The sequence below is a fragment of the Dipteris shenzhenensis genome, chromosome 10 (genome assembly GCF_047967505.1).
Source record: "Dipteris shenzhenensis isolate YYH24624 ecotype China chromosome 10, Dip_SZ_1.0, whole genome shotgun sequence".
NCBI lineage: Eukaryota > Viridiplantae > Streptophyta > Polypodiopsida > Gleicheniales > Dipteridaceae > Dipteris > Dipteris shenzhenensis.
Genome location: NC_141605.1, coordinates 8,538,914 through 8,559,079, shown reverse-complemented (window position 1 = coordinate 8,559,079; position 20,166 = coordinate 8,538,914). Strand labels below are relative to the sequence as shown.

General features: G+C 44.2%; 1 protein-coding gene across 1 annotated transcript in view; it reads left to right on the top strand.

Annotated features, from left to right (window-relative positions):
* LOC147897363 (ubiquitin-conjugating enzyme E2 7-like) overlaps nt 1-19,731 on the top strand; it is a 41,747-nt gene extending 22,016 nt beyond the window's left edge. The window contains exons 4-6 of the mRNA XM_087380357.1: nt 179-279; nt 793-870; nt 19,334-19,731. Of these exons, the coding sequence (XP_087236483.1) occupies nt 179-279; nt 793-870; nt 19,334-19,411 (257 nt within the window). The 3' untranslated portion in view covers nt 19,412-19,731. The remainder of the gene's footprint in view (nt 1-178; nt 280-792; nt 871-19,333) is intronic.
* The last annotated feature ends 435 nt before the right edge of the window (nt 19,732-20,166 follow it).

Genomic DNA, 20,166 nt, shown 5'->3' with positions numbered 1-20,166 from the left:
ATACACCATCAAGCCCTGGGATGTATTCTGACTTACTTGAATCCCCTTTATGATATATCTTTAGCCCTCGGTTTTTAAGAATCTGCAATGTGTTTCTCAGAAATTGCAGACCAAGAATTGTTCACCATGTGCTTGCCACAATGCACTAAATTCGTGATTTTTTACTGTTGGGTTCCAGTTTATCCAGATGGGAGGGTGTGCATCTCCATTCTTCATGCTCCTGGAGATGATCCAAATGGTTACGAACTGGCTAGTGAGCGATGGTCACCTGTGCACACGGTAATGGTTGGCTCTTGTGGTCTACAAATGCCTGCATAATTAACATACTAGTCATGAAGGACTTGAAAATTTGCATTTTTTAGTACAGTTGGTAAAGCGAAGGCTCATTCATCACAAGATCAAAATAAACACATGCAGCTCTTCAAGCTCCTAGTTGTTTGTGGCAGAAGTTGTTTCTTCTCTTTTGTCTAGCTAGCTGGGATTGGCCTGTGTGGTACCCGTATGCTTGTGGGAGAGACATTTGTTCTGCACTTGTGAGGCTATTGGCTTTGCAGTTGTTTGTGCCCCTTCAATGTAGCTACATTGCTGTTAATGTCACTCAAGACTGAGGGGGTACATTTTGGCTTTGTATATATGTATCTAGAAACGACTTTCATTTTCTCTGCCATTATGAGGGCATTCTCTAAGTAAGTTTTTGTTCTACTGCCGGCTTCAATACTCTCAATCAAAGTAAAACGATTAACTCAAAACAAGTGCTCTAGGTCATATTTTTGACTTGCTGTGTGAATGCAGGTGGAAACCATTTTGTTGAGTATTATAGCGATGCTGTCAAGCCCCAATGACGAGTCACCAGCCAATATTGATGCTGCGGTAAGCCTTTTAGTGCTCAAGCTATGCCCAAAGAATGCATAAAGATGATGATGAAGAGCCGTTATAATGTTGTAGCACAAACGGGGCCTTCATACACATGCACACATCCCACACAAGTGCACATTTCCGTAGTGCAACGAGCCAACCTTTCTATCTTGATAAAGGATGGCAAAAGGTTAGTTGGCAGATGTTTTTTATATCTGGATCATGAGCCTTTTTAACATTGTTGCATCCTAGAGGATCAACAAAGCCCTCCTTTGAAATACATAGACATTGATCTCTGTAGAAGCTAAGCTTCACCGGGAGCTCACACGGTTCCAACCAGGTCTGGAATTTGGGGGCAGGAGCCGAGAGAGAGAGAGAGAGAGAGAGAGAGAGAGAGAGAAGTAGAAGTAGAAGTAGAATTTATTAGCGTCCTCAGGGGGCCAAAAATGACCCATGGGACCCGTCTCGATACAATGTAAAAAGAGTCTCCTCAAGGAGAGGGGTCAGGAGTCGATGAGTTCCTGACGACAAGTAAAAAGACGAGTGACAAAAGATCCCAATGCGGCCGGAGAGGCAGTGGAGAGAACTGATGTCAACTAAGCGGAGTCCTCCAGTATCTGCTGGTAGTCCTCCCTGATATGTGCATATCGGGGGCACTGTAGAGCTACATGTGCCTCCGTCTCAACTGTCTGCATGTCACAAAGGGTACAGACTCTAGCATGTATGAGAGAGAGAGAGAGAGAGAGAGAGGCTGCAAGTCGTCAGTTGATTTGTGAGTTGCTTTTGTTATGGAGAGCTGGTTCAAGGTCTCGTCAACTAAGTAGGGTTTTCGAGACATCAGTTGTGAAATTCGATGGAACAAAATTTCCTTCCTGGGTCTCTTCAACTAAGTCGGGTTTGCCGGAGACATCAGTTGTGAAATTCGTTGGAACAAAATTTCCTTCTTGGCAGCTTTGTGTGCGTCTCCTTTTTGTGTGAAAGGGTTTGTATCCGGTTTCGAGAAGAAACCAGTGATGAATAATCAAGGCTTGGAGAAGACACAAGCTTGAAACTTAAGAATGAGAAGGCTCTTGGACTTCTATGTCGAGCCCTTTCAACGTTAGCATCTCAAAATTGGAATATGTTGGGGTTTTTATTTGGTTCAAGGGTCAAAAATTCAAAATTTATGTTGAAGCAGGCGCTCTTTGCACTTCAGATGGGAGATGGAGACTCCCTGGAAACTCACCTCAAAAGAATGCAATTAATAGTCAAGCAGCTTCAGGTACTAGAAGTACGGGTAGATGACAATGATGCTAAGGCTCTAAGTAGATGTGGTCCCATGTGGGACAATAAAATCTTCAAAATGTGAGTTTGAGTCCTCAAATGGGTATTAGACTTTTGTATTTCATATCATATGTATTGTTATATTTATACAGTAAGTATGCACGTTTCTAAGCAAAACTCATATGAGACTATTCGAAATGTTTCTATTTGAAACCCTAGAAATGTCTGAAACCTCTTCCTCATAAAAAGACAACAGAAACCTCTCGCTCTTGTTTCTCTACGAAAATGTTACTCGTAAAGGACAGCAAAGTCACTCTCTTTTCTCTCCCTCTCTCCCTCTCTCAACAGAGACACCAGGGCCCAGGACAATCGTCGGGCTGGATCCCCCGAAGGTTTTTATTCATCAGAGAGAAATCGAGTACAAGAGTTCAGCATGGAAGCTGTACATCCCAAAATCCAACGTAAAATGAATTATTACATGAGCTCTCAGGCTCCCCTTCTTGGCAACAAGCCACTTGTCAATTTCTATACTACTTTCCTAATTACATGCCACTAAGGGCAACTCTGGAGTCTTTGAAGCACTTGGTCACGCGAACTGCCTCCTAGACTCTGGTTAGGCTCTTGTAGCGCTTAGGAAAATAACTCTTCCTAATACCTGTAACAATTAATTAAAGCGCACCACCATGGCACCCATTAATTGTTAGCGCTTTGCATGCAAATAACACATTGTGGACTAATTTTAGTCACGGTGGGCGTCCCCACTAAACACATGTGCACACACAACAAATATAGAAATATATATTTATTCTCTCGTTGATCGAAGTCAACGCTCTTGATCATAATTAAGGGCTTTGACCAAGGGTCGAGGCGCCTTAATTATAGTCAAGTCCCTCCAACCGAAGTTGGCACGACTCTCCAACCGAAGTTGGCACATCTTGGTTAATCGTAGTTAACCCTCTTGGCGCATGCCAAGTCTCGTTGATCGAAGTCAACACTCTTTGACCGTAGTCAGCTCTATAGTTCTCTGGTTAACCGTAGTTAACCCTCTTGGTAATAAACCAAGTCTCCCCGACCGAAGTCAGGTTTACTTGACGAGAGTCAAGTATCTTTGACTGTAGTTAATTCTTTGACCATTAAAAGAACTCTTTGACCATAATTAACACATATGAAAACTCTTTAATTATGATCAAATAAATGGTCAACTGTACTTTGACTTAGGATATTTACATTGTGGTGACATCCCCTCGGCTTCTATTCAGTTGACCTCAACTGAAAAGCTTCCTTGTAAACATCCAAAAACTCCTTGTCCCGAGGGCCTTTGCGTAGAGTATGGTACACAATCTGCTCTGGCTGAAGGACCTCCTCCAGCTCATCCACTTCTAGTGGATCTTCTGATATTGGCTCTGTTGGCTCTGGCCCGTGGAATTTCTTTAGAAGACTCACATGGAATGCATTGTGAATCCTCCAATGCTCTGGCAATGCTAACCTGTATGCAATCTCATTTATTCTTTCTGTAACCCTGAAAGGGCCATAGTATTTGGGAGATAACTTTGCATACATTTTCTGTTTGCCTTTAAACTTGCGGAGCCTAGCTTTCTCGAACTTTAAAAGTGCCCGATCCCCTTCCTTGAGATCTAACTGTCTCCTATGCTTATTTGCAGCTCTTTTATGCTTCTCCTGAGACCTTTCAATTGCTGTCCGGATTTGGCTCTAAGCTGTCTGGAGGTCTCTCACAAACTGATCAGCTGCAAATATTTCATCCTTGGTCCTCAGAATAGGTGGCAGAATCACCTTTCCATGGATGACCTCAAAGGGGCCTTTCCCTGTAGAGCTGTGTACTGTATTATTGTAAGCAAACTCTACCAATGGTAGTTACTTTTCCCAGTTTGAACCTTGGTCACCCACGTAGCATTTCAGCATATCCAATGCTGTAGAATTTGCTACTTCACTTTGACCATCTGTCTGGGGATGGAAAGAAGAAGAAAAATTCAGATTCATCTCCATATTATCAAATAAAGCTCTCCAGAATAGATTGGTCATTGTGGGATCTCGATCATTGACAATGGACTTAGGCATACCATGGCGCTTAAAGATCTATGCCATGAAAAGCTTAGCCATATGATCTGCCGTTATGGTTTTGCGAACTGGAATGAAATGAGCTTGCTTGCTGAATCTATCAATGATAGTCCAAATCCCATCATTCCCTGACTTTGATCTTGGCAAATAAAAAATGAAGTCCATTGTAATACTTTCCCACGGTGCCTGAGGCACGGGGAAAGGCATAAGTAGGCTAGGTGCCTTCCGTCTATCATACTTCATTTTCTGACACGTAAGGCATGCAGTAGCAAACTGATGTATATCTTTCCGCATCCCTGGCCCAAAGAATTACCTCTCTAGTGCAAGAGTTGTTGCTGTAATTCCTCTATGTCCAGCATAAGGAGGTGCATGGCATTCCTTTAAAATCTTTTTTCTCATCTCTTGCGTGATGCATAGGCAGTCATCTTTCATTAGATACCCATCTTTCAGGAAATAGTGACTGGTGGACTGCCCCTCTTGCATTTGCTGTAAAATCTTGCCAAAATCTGCATCATTAGCATATTGCTCCCTCATGCCTTCCAGGTCCTGATGATAAGCAATAGTCACATTGTTGACCTGGGGTCTTCGGGACAAGGCATTTGCCACTCTGTTCTGAATTCCTGAGTCAAAAAGTATCTCAGACTTCGGTGATCTGTTTTAACTGTAAAATCTGCACCCAAAAGATAATGCTTCCATGTATGGATGACATGAATTACAGCCAATAACTCTTTCTCATAGATTCCCAGATATCTCTCTGCATCCCCAGAGTCTCCTGTTCTCATAGGCCACTACATGACCATTCTGCTGCAATGCATCCCCAACACATTCCCCACAAGCATCACAATCCACATCAAATGGCTGATACAAATATGGAACTATTAAGATTGGCTCTGTGGTCAGCCTCTCTTTGAGTGTGATGAATGCTGTCTTTTGAGGAATTCCCCATCTGAAAGCTGCATTTTTCTTAGTAAGATCGTGGAGTGGAGCGCTATATCTGCAAAATGCCTGATAAATCTTATGTAGTAAGAACACAGGCCCAGGAAACTTCGAACTTCATGGACAGTTTTCAGCTCTTGCCATTCTTGAATGGCATGGCCGGATCCATCCATATCCCATCTTTGGATATTAAGTAATGGATTTCTTCTAGGAAGAATTCACTTTTCTTGCTGTTTGCATAGAGCTGATGATTCCTCAGTTCTTGAAACACTATAGCAATATGTTCCTTATGCTCTTCTTTGGACTTAGAAAAGACAATTATGTCATCGAAGAAGGTACTAGTGAACTGTCTGTAGGGTTGGAAGATATGATCCATCATCTTGTTGAAAGTAGCTGGGGCATTTGTCAATCCAAAAGGCATCACCATATATTCATACAACCCAAAAGTAGTGCGGAACGCTGTCTTGTGCACATCCTGAGGCTGTATCCTCACTTGGTGATAGCCACTCTTCAAGTCTATCCTACTGAAAACTGAAGCTCCATTTAATTGATCCAGCACTTCATCAATGCGCGGAATAGGGAATCTATTCTTGATGGTCATTTTGTTCAGTGCGTGGTAATCGACGCACATACAGAATGAGCCATCTTTCTTCTGTACTAGTAGTACAGGGGAACAAAAAGGAGAAGAATTGGGTTGAATCAATCCCTTAGACAACAAGTCCTGCACCTGAGTCATAATCTCTTCTCGCTAAGTCGCACTAACTCTGTATGGGGGCCTATTGGGTGTCTTGGTGCCAGGAATGAGTTCTATGCCATGATCCTCAGGTCTCTTAGGGGGTAGCTCCCTTGGCAAAACATCAGAAAAGAAATCTTTAAAATTTTCAAGGAACTGAAATTTATTCCGATTTGCCTCACTTATTTCAGCATGCATTTCCACATCTCTCGCTTTTACAAAAATCATGTAAGCTGAAACTGCAGACTTTATTTCTTTTCCAACAGAACTATTTGATACAATGGGAATAGTTTCCCCTCTATTCCTAGCAACCACACGATGTACTTTGCCCCTATGTACAAACTCCAGCACTCTTTTAGGAAGGGTCAACTTCATTGCCTTGTGATGAAACCAAGGCATACCCAAGACTACATCATGATCTTTTAGTGGAGAAATGAAGAAGTCTTCCTGATCCACATAACTCTGTACATGAAGACGGAGCTTCCCTATCAAGGGAGTAACTGGCATAGGGTTCCCACAGAACATCTGATCGGCATCCAAAGCCTTGCCCAACTCCTTCGTCTTTATTCCCAGTCTCAGGGCTAGGTCGTCTGATATAAAATTATTAGTAGCCCCTGGATCAAATAAAATCAGCGCTTGCTGGTCTCTAACTTTGCCCCATGATAGCAGCAATTCTCGTTCTTCTGGGTTTGAAACATGACCCAGTATGTCAGGAATTCCTCTTGCCATTGGCTTTTGCGGTCCCTGTTGTTGGAATCGGAGTCCTAGTGTGTGTGGTCCTAGTGTGCGTGGTCCTAGAGTCCTAGGAGTGTCCTATAGTTGTGTGAGTGTGAAGAGTCTTGAGGCCACTTGTGCCACCTCATGTGGTAGGTGTGATTCCTCCCCTAGATTATAGGATCTAGATTCTCTTGTGTGTGACCTCATCTATGAGGTGTCTGTGTGGGAAGATAAGGCTTGCCCAGCCTATAAAAGAGGCTATGTACTTGCTGTGATAATACAATCAATCAACATCAGTTCGTGCCTCAGCTCGTCTCCAATCATGTGTCTCTCACCCTCTCCCCATTTTCAACAGTTGGTATCAGAGCCATGTTGAAGCTCCTGCTTGATGGCATTCCTCTCCTCCTGATTTCCTCTTCTCCTTAGCCTCTCCTTGAGGTGATGAGCTTCATCAACGTGGAGCTGCACACCTACCTTCCATAGCTGCGTATGAAGGGGAGCGAAAGCAAAGGGGAAGCACTCATCATGGAGGAAGCGTCCTGCCCATCTTTCACTGCCACACCTACGCCACTCTCTTGCCATGTCTCTACGTTGCTGCGCCACTCTGCTGTGCCACTCTTCTGCGCCACTCTTCTGCTCCACTTTTCTGCTGCGCCACTCTTCTGCCGCCTCTCCGCTATCTTCTCTGATGCTGCGCCATTCTGCCCGCTCCTCTGTTTGCTCTTCTACTAGCCTTGCTGCTGCTCTCTCCCGCTCTGCTACGGCTTAGCTTCAACGCACAGCCTATCTACTACAATAGGCTCCAAAGCTCCAGCCACGAACGGGACTACAACAGCATTCCAACATCTTGTTTCGTGAGGGCTTTAGAGGATTCTATCGAGGGTTGCAGTGGCCTTCTATGGCGCAAGCTCACGGAGCAGCGCCTCTAACGAAACAACCTCCTCCTGCATGAGCGACTCCGTGGCATGGACATCAGCGCTGCACGAACCAACTGACGGGTGGGTGGCAAAGCACTTGCTAGGCACATAACTTTAACTACCTGTGACGTTGCAGCTGTGCAGCCCATTTTTCCAGCAGTTCGTAGAAGTTCGTGACTATTTTCAAGTAGTTTGCAACAGCTCGTGGCTGCTTCCAGCAGTTCGTGGCATTTTTTTGGGGGAATTCTAGCCCGTTTTCAACTTTGAACTGCTCCATCAGCAAATTTTCAAGATCGCCTACTCTCATTTATGCTAGACGACCCTCTGCATAGCAACTTCAGGATCATTTGGTGCTAAAATCTGCAAAAATGGGCAAAAATTGTCAATTTTGTCCTAAAAGTCGACTTTTGCACTTTTAGCCCAGATTTTCAGTATTTTTTGGGGATTTTTGGCATATTTGGCCTCTTCTGCACTATGGTTTTCATATTTTGAGAAAAAATATCAGAAACCCCAATTTTCTGCAAGCCCTAATTTTGCAGCAACCCTAACCCAAAAATTTAGGGCTTTTTTGTCCTGTGTCTTCCGTCACAAATCACACTTGGAGCCCGTGCGCTCCCTCAAAGCCTATGAACACTTCTCCAAAGCTTCGTCGGTGCACCCCCGTCAGGCCAATTATTACCCACGCAAGAAATAGGAACGCTTCCACAACTGTCTTCGTCAACATCTCGTCAGGACTCAAGGCCCCTGTTAGCTTTTGTTCATAGGCAGAATAACGCCTTGTCCATTGCGCACAGCAAACTCTCTCCTTCCTTGCACATCCTTGCCTAAGCTACTGCTTGGATCGTCAAAGGCTTGAGAAAGCCTTTAATCCAGCTCTGATACCAATGAAACCTCTTCCTCGTAAAAAGACAGCAGAAACCTCTCGCTCTTGTTTCTCTACGAAAATGTTACTCGTAAAGGACAGCAAAGTCACTCTCTTTTCTCTCCCTCTCTCCCTCTCTCAACAGAGACACTAGGGGCCAGGACAATCATCGGGCTGGACCCCCCGAAGGTTTTTATTCATCAGAGAGAAATTGAGTACAAGAGTTCAGCGTGGAAGCTGTACATCCCAAAAATCCAACGTAAAATGAATTATTACATGAGTTCTCAGGCTCCTCTTCTTGGCAACAAGCCACTTGTCAATTTCTACACTACTTTCCTAATTACATGCCACTAAGGGCAACTCTGGAGTCTTCGAAGCACTTGGTCATGCGAATGGCCTCCTAGACTCTGGTTAGGCTCCCGTAGCTTAGGAAAATAACTCTTCCTAGTACCTGTAACAATTAATTAAAGCGCACCACCATGGCACCCATTAATTGTTAGCGCTTTGCATGCAAATAACACATTGTGGACTAATTCTAGTCACGGTGGGCGTCCCCACTAAACACATGTGCACACACAACAAATATAGAAATATATATTTATTCTCTCGTTGACCGAAGTCAACGCTCTTGATCATAATTAAGGGCTTTGACCAAGGGTCGAGGCGCCTTAATTATAGTCAAGTCTCTCCAACCGAAGTTGGCACATCTTGGTTAACCGTAGTTAATCCTCTTGGCGCATGCCAAGTCTCGTTGACCGAAGTCAACACTCTCTGATCGTAGTCAGCTCTGTAGTTCTTTGGTTAACCGTAGTTAACCCTCTTGGTAATAAACCAAGTCTCCCCGATCGAAGTCAGGTTTACTTGACCAGAGTCAAGTATCTTTGACTGTAGTCAATTCTTTGACCATTAAAAGAACTCTTTGACCATAATTAACACATATGAAAACTCTTTAATTATGATCAAATAAATGGTCAACTGTACTTTGACTTAGGATATTTACATTGTGGTGACAATGTCTATGGTGACTTTGATTGAAACTGAAGAAACCACAAATACAACGTATGGAAAGCTTGCAAGACTAAGACTTAAGAGACTGCATGAGATAACGGGACTGAATGAAATGAAAGAGATTTGTATTCCATGAGCCATGAATAGACTAAATCTTGGATAGTTGACCTGCAAACTCTCTACATCTAGCCATCATGTTGAAGTAGACCACAAGAAACTTGGTGGAGCAAACACAGCCGATCATCGCGGCACAAATCCGCACATGCAAGCGGGAGTATAAGGTCTACAATTCGCCATGATCACAGCAAAGACCACGGGCAGCTTCCAGTAGAAATATTCTGCCAAGCACGCATGCCATGCAAAGGGCCACTTGGCATATTACTCACCACCCCCTAAACCTCTACTTGACCCCCCTCAAGCCGAGTGGGTGAATCCTCAAGGTAACTGTAGACCAACAAATACCGGATCCAAAGCAAAGGAACCTCGCATACAAGTTAACAAAAAACATGAGCAGTTGTACCAAATAGCACTACACAAATCCAAGTGAGTGCATGCAGCGGTAAGCTTCCCGAGAAAGACACAATCATTCCAAATATTCGAAAGACAAACAACCTAACAAAGACACCAAACACAACTATTGCGCCTCAACCCTACTGGGTATTTTGGTGACTTATTATAATGATTTATTGACCGACCATCCGAGATCTTTCTGCAGCTCTAGAATGCATATTCCCCGTGCATCAGCATCGAGAATATTTGTCCGTTTGAAGAAATGGTTGATACTCATCATAGGCTGTGTCCTCCATCGCACAATCCTACAAAATCCTCTCGATTCTCCACCACGTGCTGACTCCTTTGCTTTTGTGGTTTCTTTGTTCCTTTTTTCTCTTATAGTAGCAATATTCTTCTCGATGTCGAGACTTGCCACCACAGTAGCCCCACTTGAGATCAGGACGATTGTCCTTCTTTAGCATCTTATTCTTCCCAGTAGGAACCCTCTAAAATGTATGCACGTTCCATATCATAGCTTTCATCCATCTTTTGGTGACGTTCATCGTCAAGGAGAATCACAATCATCTCGGGCAGGGCCAGATCTCCATTTACACATAGTGTCTTGACTATCCCAGCATACAATGGTGGCAGGCTTGTGAGAAGAACAGCCTTGATGTCGTCATCCTCCGCTTTCACTTTTAAAGCAAGCAGTTAATTTCAGATAGATTGCATTTTTTCCAAATGTTCCGAGAGAAACATTATCACCCATCTCCAAACTAAACAGTTCTTGTTTCAACATCACCTGGGAGTCCTTGAGCCAGGATTCGAACAAAGTATCCATTGCTATGTCACATGCACCCCGGCACTTGGGTGCAATGTGACACACTGGCTACACCGATAAGTGTAGTATAGTTCCCTAATAGGAGATTTTGTTGTATGCTGTGACCCCTTTGTGAGCCCTCATCCAGGGACAGTCAGGTACAAGCTATGTAGGTCAGTCTCTCAGCCTTAGGTCAAGTCAAAAGATCAGTCCTTGTTCACTGGTACCCACTAGAGAACAATAGGTTAGTGTTTCCATCTTAGGGTTTAGTTAGGTCTAGGTCATAGCCTAGGTTAGGAGCCCCAGAGGGGCCCCCCAAAAGCTGACCAGGAAGATCAAGAGCAAGCAGGAAAGGAAGTCTGCAAAGGCTGCCCAAAAAGTCCCCTGGAAAATGAGCTAGGGAGGGCTATTTATAGGCTGGAAAACAAGCCAAACAGCATGTTAATCAGCTGACTCAGTCGACTGTGTACAGCTTGCTGGTTGGCCCAGCCAGCCCTATAAAAGGGCCCTTGGCTGCTCTCATTCCTGATCCAGTTGCCCTCCAGCCTTCAACACTCCTCCAGCCATCCTTCAGCCTTCAGAGTAGCCTTTGTGCCTCCCCTATTCTGGCCCTGATCAGCTTCAGTTCCTTGGCCATCAGTTCAGCCATCTATGGGAGAAGTACATGCAGCCCTTCAGCAGCGTGTTGGACCAGCAAACAAAGCAGGTACTGTTTCATCAGTTCTTTGAAGTTCTCTTTTGCAGTTTGCACAGCTCACTTCTCAGCTCTATCTCTCAGTAATATCTCAGCTCTCTCTCAGCTGCTATTACTCTCAGCTTTCACTCTCTCACTCACACAAAAACTCGGCATTCCGGTGGAAAGCACAAGCCTCTTCCTTGCCTTGCAAAAGTGCCCTACATTGTCAGTGTGGACAGCATCAAGGTCTCGGTATTGGTTGGAGTTGCCTCTCAAGTCGTTGGGCTTGCAATACGTGTGCATAGTGTACTCTTTAGAAGCATGTTTCCGGTATAGGGACCCAATTGGTTGTCGTCTCTATTCTCTCTGTACCCTCGTCTCTATTCTCTCTGTACCCTCATCTCCGTTCTCTCTCTATGGTGGATAACTCTAATTCCTCGCTAAAGGTTGAAAGATCTTGTTGTGATTACACGATCAGATAACCGTTGCATGTTATACTGGTATCAGAGCTTTGGTTTGTGTCTAGCTTGACTACCGCGAGTGTATGGTTATGTTGAGATTCAAAAATGACACACAATCAGGCGCCATGGAAGGTTTGGGGGGGGGGGAGATGTCAGATTTAAAGACTACGAAAAGGAGAAAGGTTGAAAGACTCACTAAAGGTTGAAAGGTCTTGCTATGATTACACGATTAGATAACCGTTGCATGTTATATTGGTATCAGAGCTTCGCTCTGTGTCTAGCTTGAGTACCGCGAGTGTATGGTTGTGTTGAGATTCGAAAAGGACACACAATTAGGCGCCATGGAAGGTTCGGGGGGGAAAGATGTCAGATTTAAAGACTACGAAAAGGAGAAAGACAACAAAAAAGAATTGCTTCCGCCTAGTGCTCAAGAGATGATCGAGAATCTTTTGGAGCAGAATCGGATCCTCCTACAATAAGTTGAAGAACATGTAGAACAACTGGAAGAAAGCAGAAGACAGCTAGACCAGATAAGATAACGTCTTAAAGAAAGAGAGGTAGAGAGGAACCACAAAATTTTGAAAAAGTACTCTTGTTGATGCGCGAGGAACACAAAAATGAGGAGGCACTGCGACGCGCAGAGCTCGCCCAGGCAGAGAGGCAACAAAAACTAGATCGAGAGGCGATGCTTCTCTAGCACAAGCAATGTTAGCCACTGTGCAAGCCAGTTTGAGCTCGCATTGGCAAAGCAATTGGGCATGTCTGAAAGCGATAAGTTGAAGCAATTCATTAGGGGATTGGACATTAACATTCGTTTTTTTGTCCGGAATTTTGACGTGTCTGATTAAGAGCGGGCGTTGACTCTTGCCTAAAATCAAGAAATGATGTTGAACGTGGGAAAGTCCAAGAAGTATTCCAAAGCCCTGCAGTAGTCAATCAACCCAGCGGGTAAGGATCAGAAGAAGGACAACCAGTACCAAAGGAAAGACGGCTAGCTTTCTGGTCAGAAGGAGTCCAAGCTCAAGATGACTCCAGATGAGAAGGCTAAAGCGGACATTACGGGAGGCTATTTACAGCCCGACGAACAAAAGTGATGCCACCAAGAACATCGTTGCTTTCATTGCCACCACATTGTTGGGCACGGCTAGAAGGATTGTCCTAAGTGGCTTGCTGAAAAGCTCGCGAAAGCGCCCACTTCTATGGTTGCCACCGCATTGGCTCTTCCAACCTCGCCACCAACCTCATCTACAATGCGGTCTTGCCTACTTTGAATGCTGTTTCCTCGGTGGTCTTTTAAGGTAAGAAGGAGGGCGACCTCTTAGATCAAAAGAAGGCTCTTATTCGAGCATATGGCATTGCTAAAGGGCATCAGTTCATTGTTCTGTTGGGGAGTTCAAAAGATGCCATCTCTCCTCAGCTTGCCAAGACAGTGGGGTGCACTTCGGTGCCTCACGAGCTTGCATTGGATGGGTTCACACTCGGCTTGCGCATACAGATCACACATAAGGCTATACAATTTACCTTTTCAGTTCAGAAGATCGTTTTTACGCGGGACTTCATACTAACACCTTTGATGTGGTGCGGCATGATCCTTGGGATTCAGTGGTTCCGTGAGCATGTACTGATTCGTGATTGGCGGCATGATACCTTCACGATTGTGGAAGGTTTACCTGAGCCAGCCGTGAGACGTGGTGATCAGAGCATACCAGGGATTCCTTTAAGATCATGTCGTTTGCAAGGTGCAATGCGTGCACTTAATTATGTCAATTGCTAGCTAAATTCAGTTCAAGCCGCTCCTCTGATGGGTGAAGTAATGGTTGATCTACTCTAGGAGTCTCAAGACATTATGCTCCAGGATGACCTGCCACTCCAACTAACTCTATCCAGACCGGAAGACCATCGCATCGATTTGATTCCGGACTCCATACCTCCGAGTAAGTTTCCTTACCGACTTTCCAAGTGAGGAGTTAGAGTAACAATTGTCTCAGTTACTGCGCTCAGGGTTTATAAGACCGTCATCTTCGTTATTTTCTACGCTTATTCTTTTTGTGGAGAAGAAGGATAAGTCAGCACGATTATGTGTTGACTAGAGTGCACTCAACAAACTTACAGTAAGTAACAAGTTCCCTATGCCCCGCATCGAGTATATCTTGGAAAGACTCAATAGTGCAAAGTACTTCTTTGCTCTTAGAGTTTTGTTTAGAGTAACATATGCAATGCGAGAGCTCTGCTGATCAAATGCAATCTTGACAATCTTAACAAGCGGTGTGTTTGTCCAACAAGCTTTCTTTTCTATATATTTTATTGGAATGTTGTGTAAAGGGATGATCTCAAGAGTTGCTACCATGAAGTATGGATTTTTGAAGCTGATATTCCAAAGACAGCTTTCCGGACAGAGCGAGCTCATTACGAGTTCGTAGTCATGCCATTTGATCTGAAGAATGCACCACCCACTTTCAACAAGATAATGTCTCGGATATTTGCAGATTATATTGGAAAGTGCTTGTTCATTTTTTAGATGATATCCTTATCTTTTCATCTACGGCACAACAGCATATTCAGGATGTGTGAAGTGCCCTACAGTTATTGCGCGATTATAAGCTCTACCTTAACGCAAAAAGAGTGAGTTTGGGCTGATCGAAATCCAATATTTGGGCTACATCATTAGTGCTCAAGGTATTCGCTTCGATCTAGAAAAGATTCAAGCTATAACCAGTTGGTCTGTCCCCACGACGGTTCAAGAGATATGGGTTTATGTCAAGCCTACATCTCGCATATGGAGGGGTTCTTTACATATATAACCCCTCTTACAGATTTACGAAAGGGGATAAAGACACATAGACAAAAGATTCAAGTTACTGGCAAAACTTTGCAAGCCTTCCACAATTTGCAACGGTTGGCTACAACAGCACCAGTCATGAAGATCGCATCTTGGGATGATCCATTTCTGATAATCACAAATGCATGCAATGTAACCATCGGGGCCGTTTTACAGCAAGAGGATAGGCCTGTGGCATATTATAGCAGAAAGCTCAACGATGCCGAAAACAATTATTCAGTTTATGACAGGGAGTTACTCGGTGTCATTCAGGCATTAAAACATTGGAAGCCTTTCCTCTACGGATGGACTTTCACGGTCAAAATAGATCACCAATGTAACCGCCTTTGATCACAAAGGGCAGTGTCTCTGTCTCTACTATCTCACAAAACTGAAAAAACAGCCAACTTGAAACATTGCCATTGTCCACAAACAAAACTCAGAGCATAAAACTTTACTGCATAGCATCATTGAACCATTTAACAAAGGGAGGCTAGAATGCCCCTACTCAGAAGCATGAAGAGTGACACCTGTTGGCCCCAACACTTGGCGCCCCTTGTGGTTATTATTTAATTACTGGTTAGCTCAAAAATACAAAGGGACTCCCCTTAAGAGCTCACCTGCAGGTGCAACCCAGTGCAACGCCAACCCGTCGCTGTGCTAGTGACAAACTCCCAGTGCTATTCCTTTGATTCCTTTCAGTAGCCATGCATAACACCAGTAGACCAACTTGACAGCATGCCAAGCAATGCATTCACACATATCCAAGCCATTACTGAGCCCAAGGCTAGCCATTGCACCCCCCAGGAAGAGAGTATCACAATCAGTGCCCCAATCCTCTCCCGGGCCAACGGCAGGGTATCAAACCTTGCAGAAACTCAGTAAGAATGGCAGCAGCATAGAGTAGTAAGAGAAGATGAGAATTCAGCCAACAGAAACAGCTTGTTTCAGCCCAAAACAGCTCCAGAAGTAGGTTGAATAGCAGACAGCAAACTCTGGTAGGAGGGAGTTTCCTATGAGTGTCTTCTTGCACCAGAAAAGATCAGAAAAGAGAGCGTCTAAGCTGTAGCAAATCTGCCATGAATGCGTCCACCACAATGGAGTTATCAGCCCACAAACACCTCAGAACTCTGTGCGCCTTGCACCAGACAGAGGCTAGGAGTGTGGCGTCCAAGAATATGGCTTCAGAATCATGCTCCAGACATGTGCTCTGCTGAACCGGCATGAGTCGCTACCGCAGTAGGCTCGAGACCAAATGCCTCAAGGTAGAGCTGTTAAACCTGAGGTGAATCTGCCAATTCACTCTCTTCCATCCAGATCGCATCGTTCGCATGATAATTCTTGCACTTCACTCGATAGCGTCTGGCAACTCTACCATTAACTTTCCGATCCTTATGTGCCACAATCTGCTCAGGAATCAAGACCTCATCTTGCTCATCAACTTCAGGTTGCTCTTCAACTAGCATATTGTGTGGCACTTCTCCATGAAAAGGCTTCGACAAGCTGACATGGAAAGCATTGTGGATGGTCCATTGCTCAGGTAACTTCAACGTGTAAGCTACCTCATTGATCTTCTCAAGAACTTGAAAGGGGCCGTAGTACCTCATATTCAGCTTGGTGTACAGCTTTACCTTCCCTTTCTTGCTCCTAAGGCATGCCTTAAGAAAACGCAGCAACACCCAATCACCTTCTGTGAAGACCAAGCTCCTACAATGCTTATTTGCAGCTCTTTTCTACTCGTCCTGGCTGCGTTGGAGGGCATACTTAACCTTTTCATAGGCTGCTCGCAAGTCCTCCACATACTCATCTGCCACAAAAATCTTCTCCTTTGTATGCAAAATAGGAGGAACCTTTCTCGCTCCTTCCACTATTTCAAAGGGTGCCTTACCCGTGGAAGAGTGCACTGTATTGTTGTATGCATACTCAATCAGTGGCAAATACTGTTCCCACTTTGCTTTGTGCTCAGACACATAACAACGCAGCAAATCCAAAGCTGTAGAATTTGCTTCTTTTGATTGACCATCAGACTGTGGATGATAAGAAGATGAAAACAGCATTGAGGTACCCATGTCATCAAACAAACCTCTCCAGAACATGCTGGTCATCCGTGGATCTCTATCGCTCACGATAGACTCAGGCATCCCATGATACTTGAAAATAGATTGTAAGAACTCCTTTGCCATCTGCTCGGAAGTAATCTTCTTCCTTACTGGAATGAAATGAGTCATCTTGCTGAATCTGCAAATTATGGTCCAAATACTATCATGATCAGAAGGAGTGCGAGGGAGATCAAAAACAAAATCCATAGCGATACTCCGCCATGGTCTATTTGGTATAGGCAAAGGCTGAAGTAAACCGGGCTGTTTCTGCCTGTCATACTTCACCTTTTGACAAGTGATGCATGTCCAAACATAAGCCTCAACATTGTAACATAAGACTCAACATCCTTCCGTAGCGAAGGCCAATAAAAGTAGTGCTCTACTGCTTTGATTGTAACCTCAATACCCCTATGCCTTGCATACAGTGGGGCATGTCTTTCAGTGAGCACCTTATGCCTCAATGGCTGCGTTACACATAGCTTTCCATGTATCATCATAAATCCCTCCTTAAGTGTGTAATGATTATGCCTATTGCCCTCCATAAGCTGCTACTTGTGGTTTCTTGGACATAGCTTTTGTACATGGCCTTCTGGAAAGTGCATCAGCCACTACATTTTTCTTTCCAGCCACATGCACAAGCTGAAAATGAAAAATGGAAAGGAAGTTTGCTCATCTCATGTGCCTCTCTGACAACTTTCTCTGAGTGAGAAAGTATCATAGCAATTGATGATCAGTTTGCACATAAAAATAAGCACCCAAAAGATAGTGCTTCCACACAGTAAGAGCATGAATTACAGCTACCAACTCTTGCTCATATACATTCATGTTGTGTTCAGCATCTCGGAGCAGCTTGCTCTCATATGCAACCACTCTGCCTTCCTGCATAAGTACTTTACCAACACTATTGCCACTTGCATCACATTGAAGAACAAAAGGCTTTCGCAAGTCTGGCAAAATGATGACATGATCAGAGCATAGCTTTTCTTTCAGCTCATTGAATGCTGGAATTTCTCTTTTCCCCCAACGGAAAGGCATTGCCTTCTTTTGCAAAGCATGTAAGGGAGAAGCTATCTCAACAAAATAGCGAATGAAGCGCCTGTAGTATGGACACAAGCCAAGAAAACTACGGACTTCATGTAAGTTCTTCAATGGAGGCCAATTCTTGATTGCCTCTATCTTGGCAGGGTCCATCCTCACTCCATCTTGTGAGATGATGTGTTCCAAGAAATGTATCTCTGGCATGAAGAACTCACTCTTCTTTGTGTTGACCAGCAAGTTGTGCTGGACAAGGTCCCTGGCTCTCCTTCTAGGGATGTACATGCCTCTGTGGTTACTTCTGTAACTGCAAGTGATCTCTGGAAAAAGCCCCGCTACAACGGGGAGAAAACCTCTGCACAAACCGGCTGCTCGAGAGATCCACTGGACAGCTCAACAACCTTACCAACTGGCAGCACAAGGGGTCTGCCCTAGAACTGCTCCACAGGGCTGGCTATGCTGCTCCACAACTTACAAGGCACCAACTCAGCTGGCTATGCTGCTCCAAGTGATAGAAAACAAGGAGAATGGGGGGCCTATATATAGGCAGCCCCCCCTGCCTAGTCGGCTGATCTAGAAGGGGCCGGCCCCCTGCTGTAGGGCTGACCAGCATGTGTGGGCCAACCCAGCTCTAGGGCTGCTACAGCCCTATTAAGGGGGCTCGCCCCCCAGCCTATGGGGGGACTGCAAACAGCCAAGGTGGCTGACCTGCAGGTTGGCCCACCCCCTACTCCACAGCCCTCATATAGGGCCCATAAGAGGCGCCTATAAGGGCTGACCCGTGGCAGCACACCAGGGCAGACATGCCTACACAGCTCTGCACCCCTCCCGGGAAACTCCATGGCCATCGTGGCAACGCATGGACCAGCAAAGGATGCTGGATAGCTACACTCACTGTGGATAGACACATTGGCCAGTATTTGGACAGATATTGTACACACATTGGTGGCCATTTGGGGTAGCATATCCTTCACTTCCTGGGCAACATCTACCAGGGGGATTGTGGATAGGCTCCTGTTCTTTGCAGAGTCCTCTGTAAGCTTGAGGTAGCACTTTCAGCCTCAACCTTGGATTTTTTCTAGCTTTCTTACAGGAGCTTGATTCTGTCCTATCAGGGTGTTTACTTTCTCATGCTTTGCATGATGTATTCCTCCCTTGAGCTTTGCTCTTGGAGTTTATTTCATACTTAGTAGCAGTCTTATCTTCATGGAAAAAAGAGAGGGACCCTTCTTGTAAGCAAGCAATGTATCAAGGAATGGCTTGTTGGCAACACAATGGTATTGTGAGGTTGAGAGCAACCACAGAAAGGCAGAATCTATGACGCATTTTCATAAGTTTTCTTAGAAAGAAGCACAACTTTTCAGAAGCGAGCTTTTGCTTGAGCCGATCAATTTTGATAGTCATTGTGTCACTAAATCTCTTTTAATCTTTAGGTTAGTGTGTGAGATTTAAGAGTGTTCAAATCAAGGAAAACATTTTATTGATAGACATTGCTTTACAATTTGATATCTCAGTCTAGATGTTATGTAGATCTCATTCTAAGCTTGACATGCTTCTTTTCACAGAAAGAATGGCGGAATTCCAGAGAAGAGTTCAAAAGAAAAGTGAGCCGCATTGTAAGGCGATCTCAAGAGGCTTTTTGAGATGTGAACACATCTAAAGAAAGGAAAGATTGCATGGTAACATGCAGAAAATGTAAGTCATAAACATATCAGAAGTCAGTGTGTGAAATCTGGTGCATTCAATAAGAATATGCCAGTTATATTCTTTTTTCCGAGGGTTTCAGGGAATGTTATTTTGTGTATGTATATCTATGTAGGTTCTTCCTGGTTAAGATTTACACTGCAGTATTTATGCAAAGCTTTTCATGATGCGTTGGTTTCAGGGAAAGAGAAATTATATTTAAAATTGACATCTTTTGGTTTGGAGGCTACAATATTAATGTTTTTCAGTTTTGTATTCACTATTGTCAATTTCGTTCCATTGCCGTAGTTTCACACAAAAGGTACACTTGTGTTGCTATAAATTCTAGCCTGCTGCTCTATTTGTTCACATCTTGACTGGGCAGACTTTGCCAGTCTTTGTGAAATAAGTGTATATGTCCAGCTATATACGTTATTCTAGCTCTTGGCTGTATGAAGTTGTTGAACTGAGTTTAATAACACATTTCAAATCAGCTGGTCATGCTTCACGTATGCTTAGAATGAGTGCTTGTGGGGTTGCAGTGGTTCATTTCCCCCTTTAATCTTCACCTTCCTGCTTCTGAGAAATAAGAGTTGTTTTTGACGATTCAGCCATCCCTCTCCTGTGGCTGTTGGGAAGTGCTTTTCCAACAGCTTGGGTGATTTTATTTAACCTGCTATCAACGCAAACACCTCAAAGTACTTCATGAGATCAT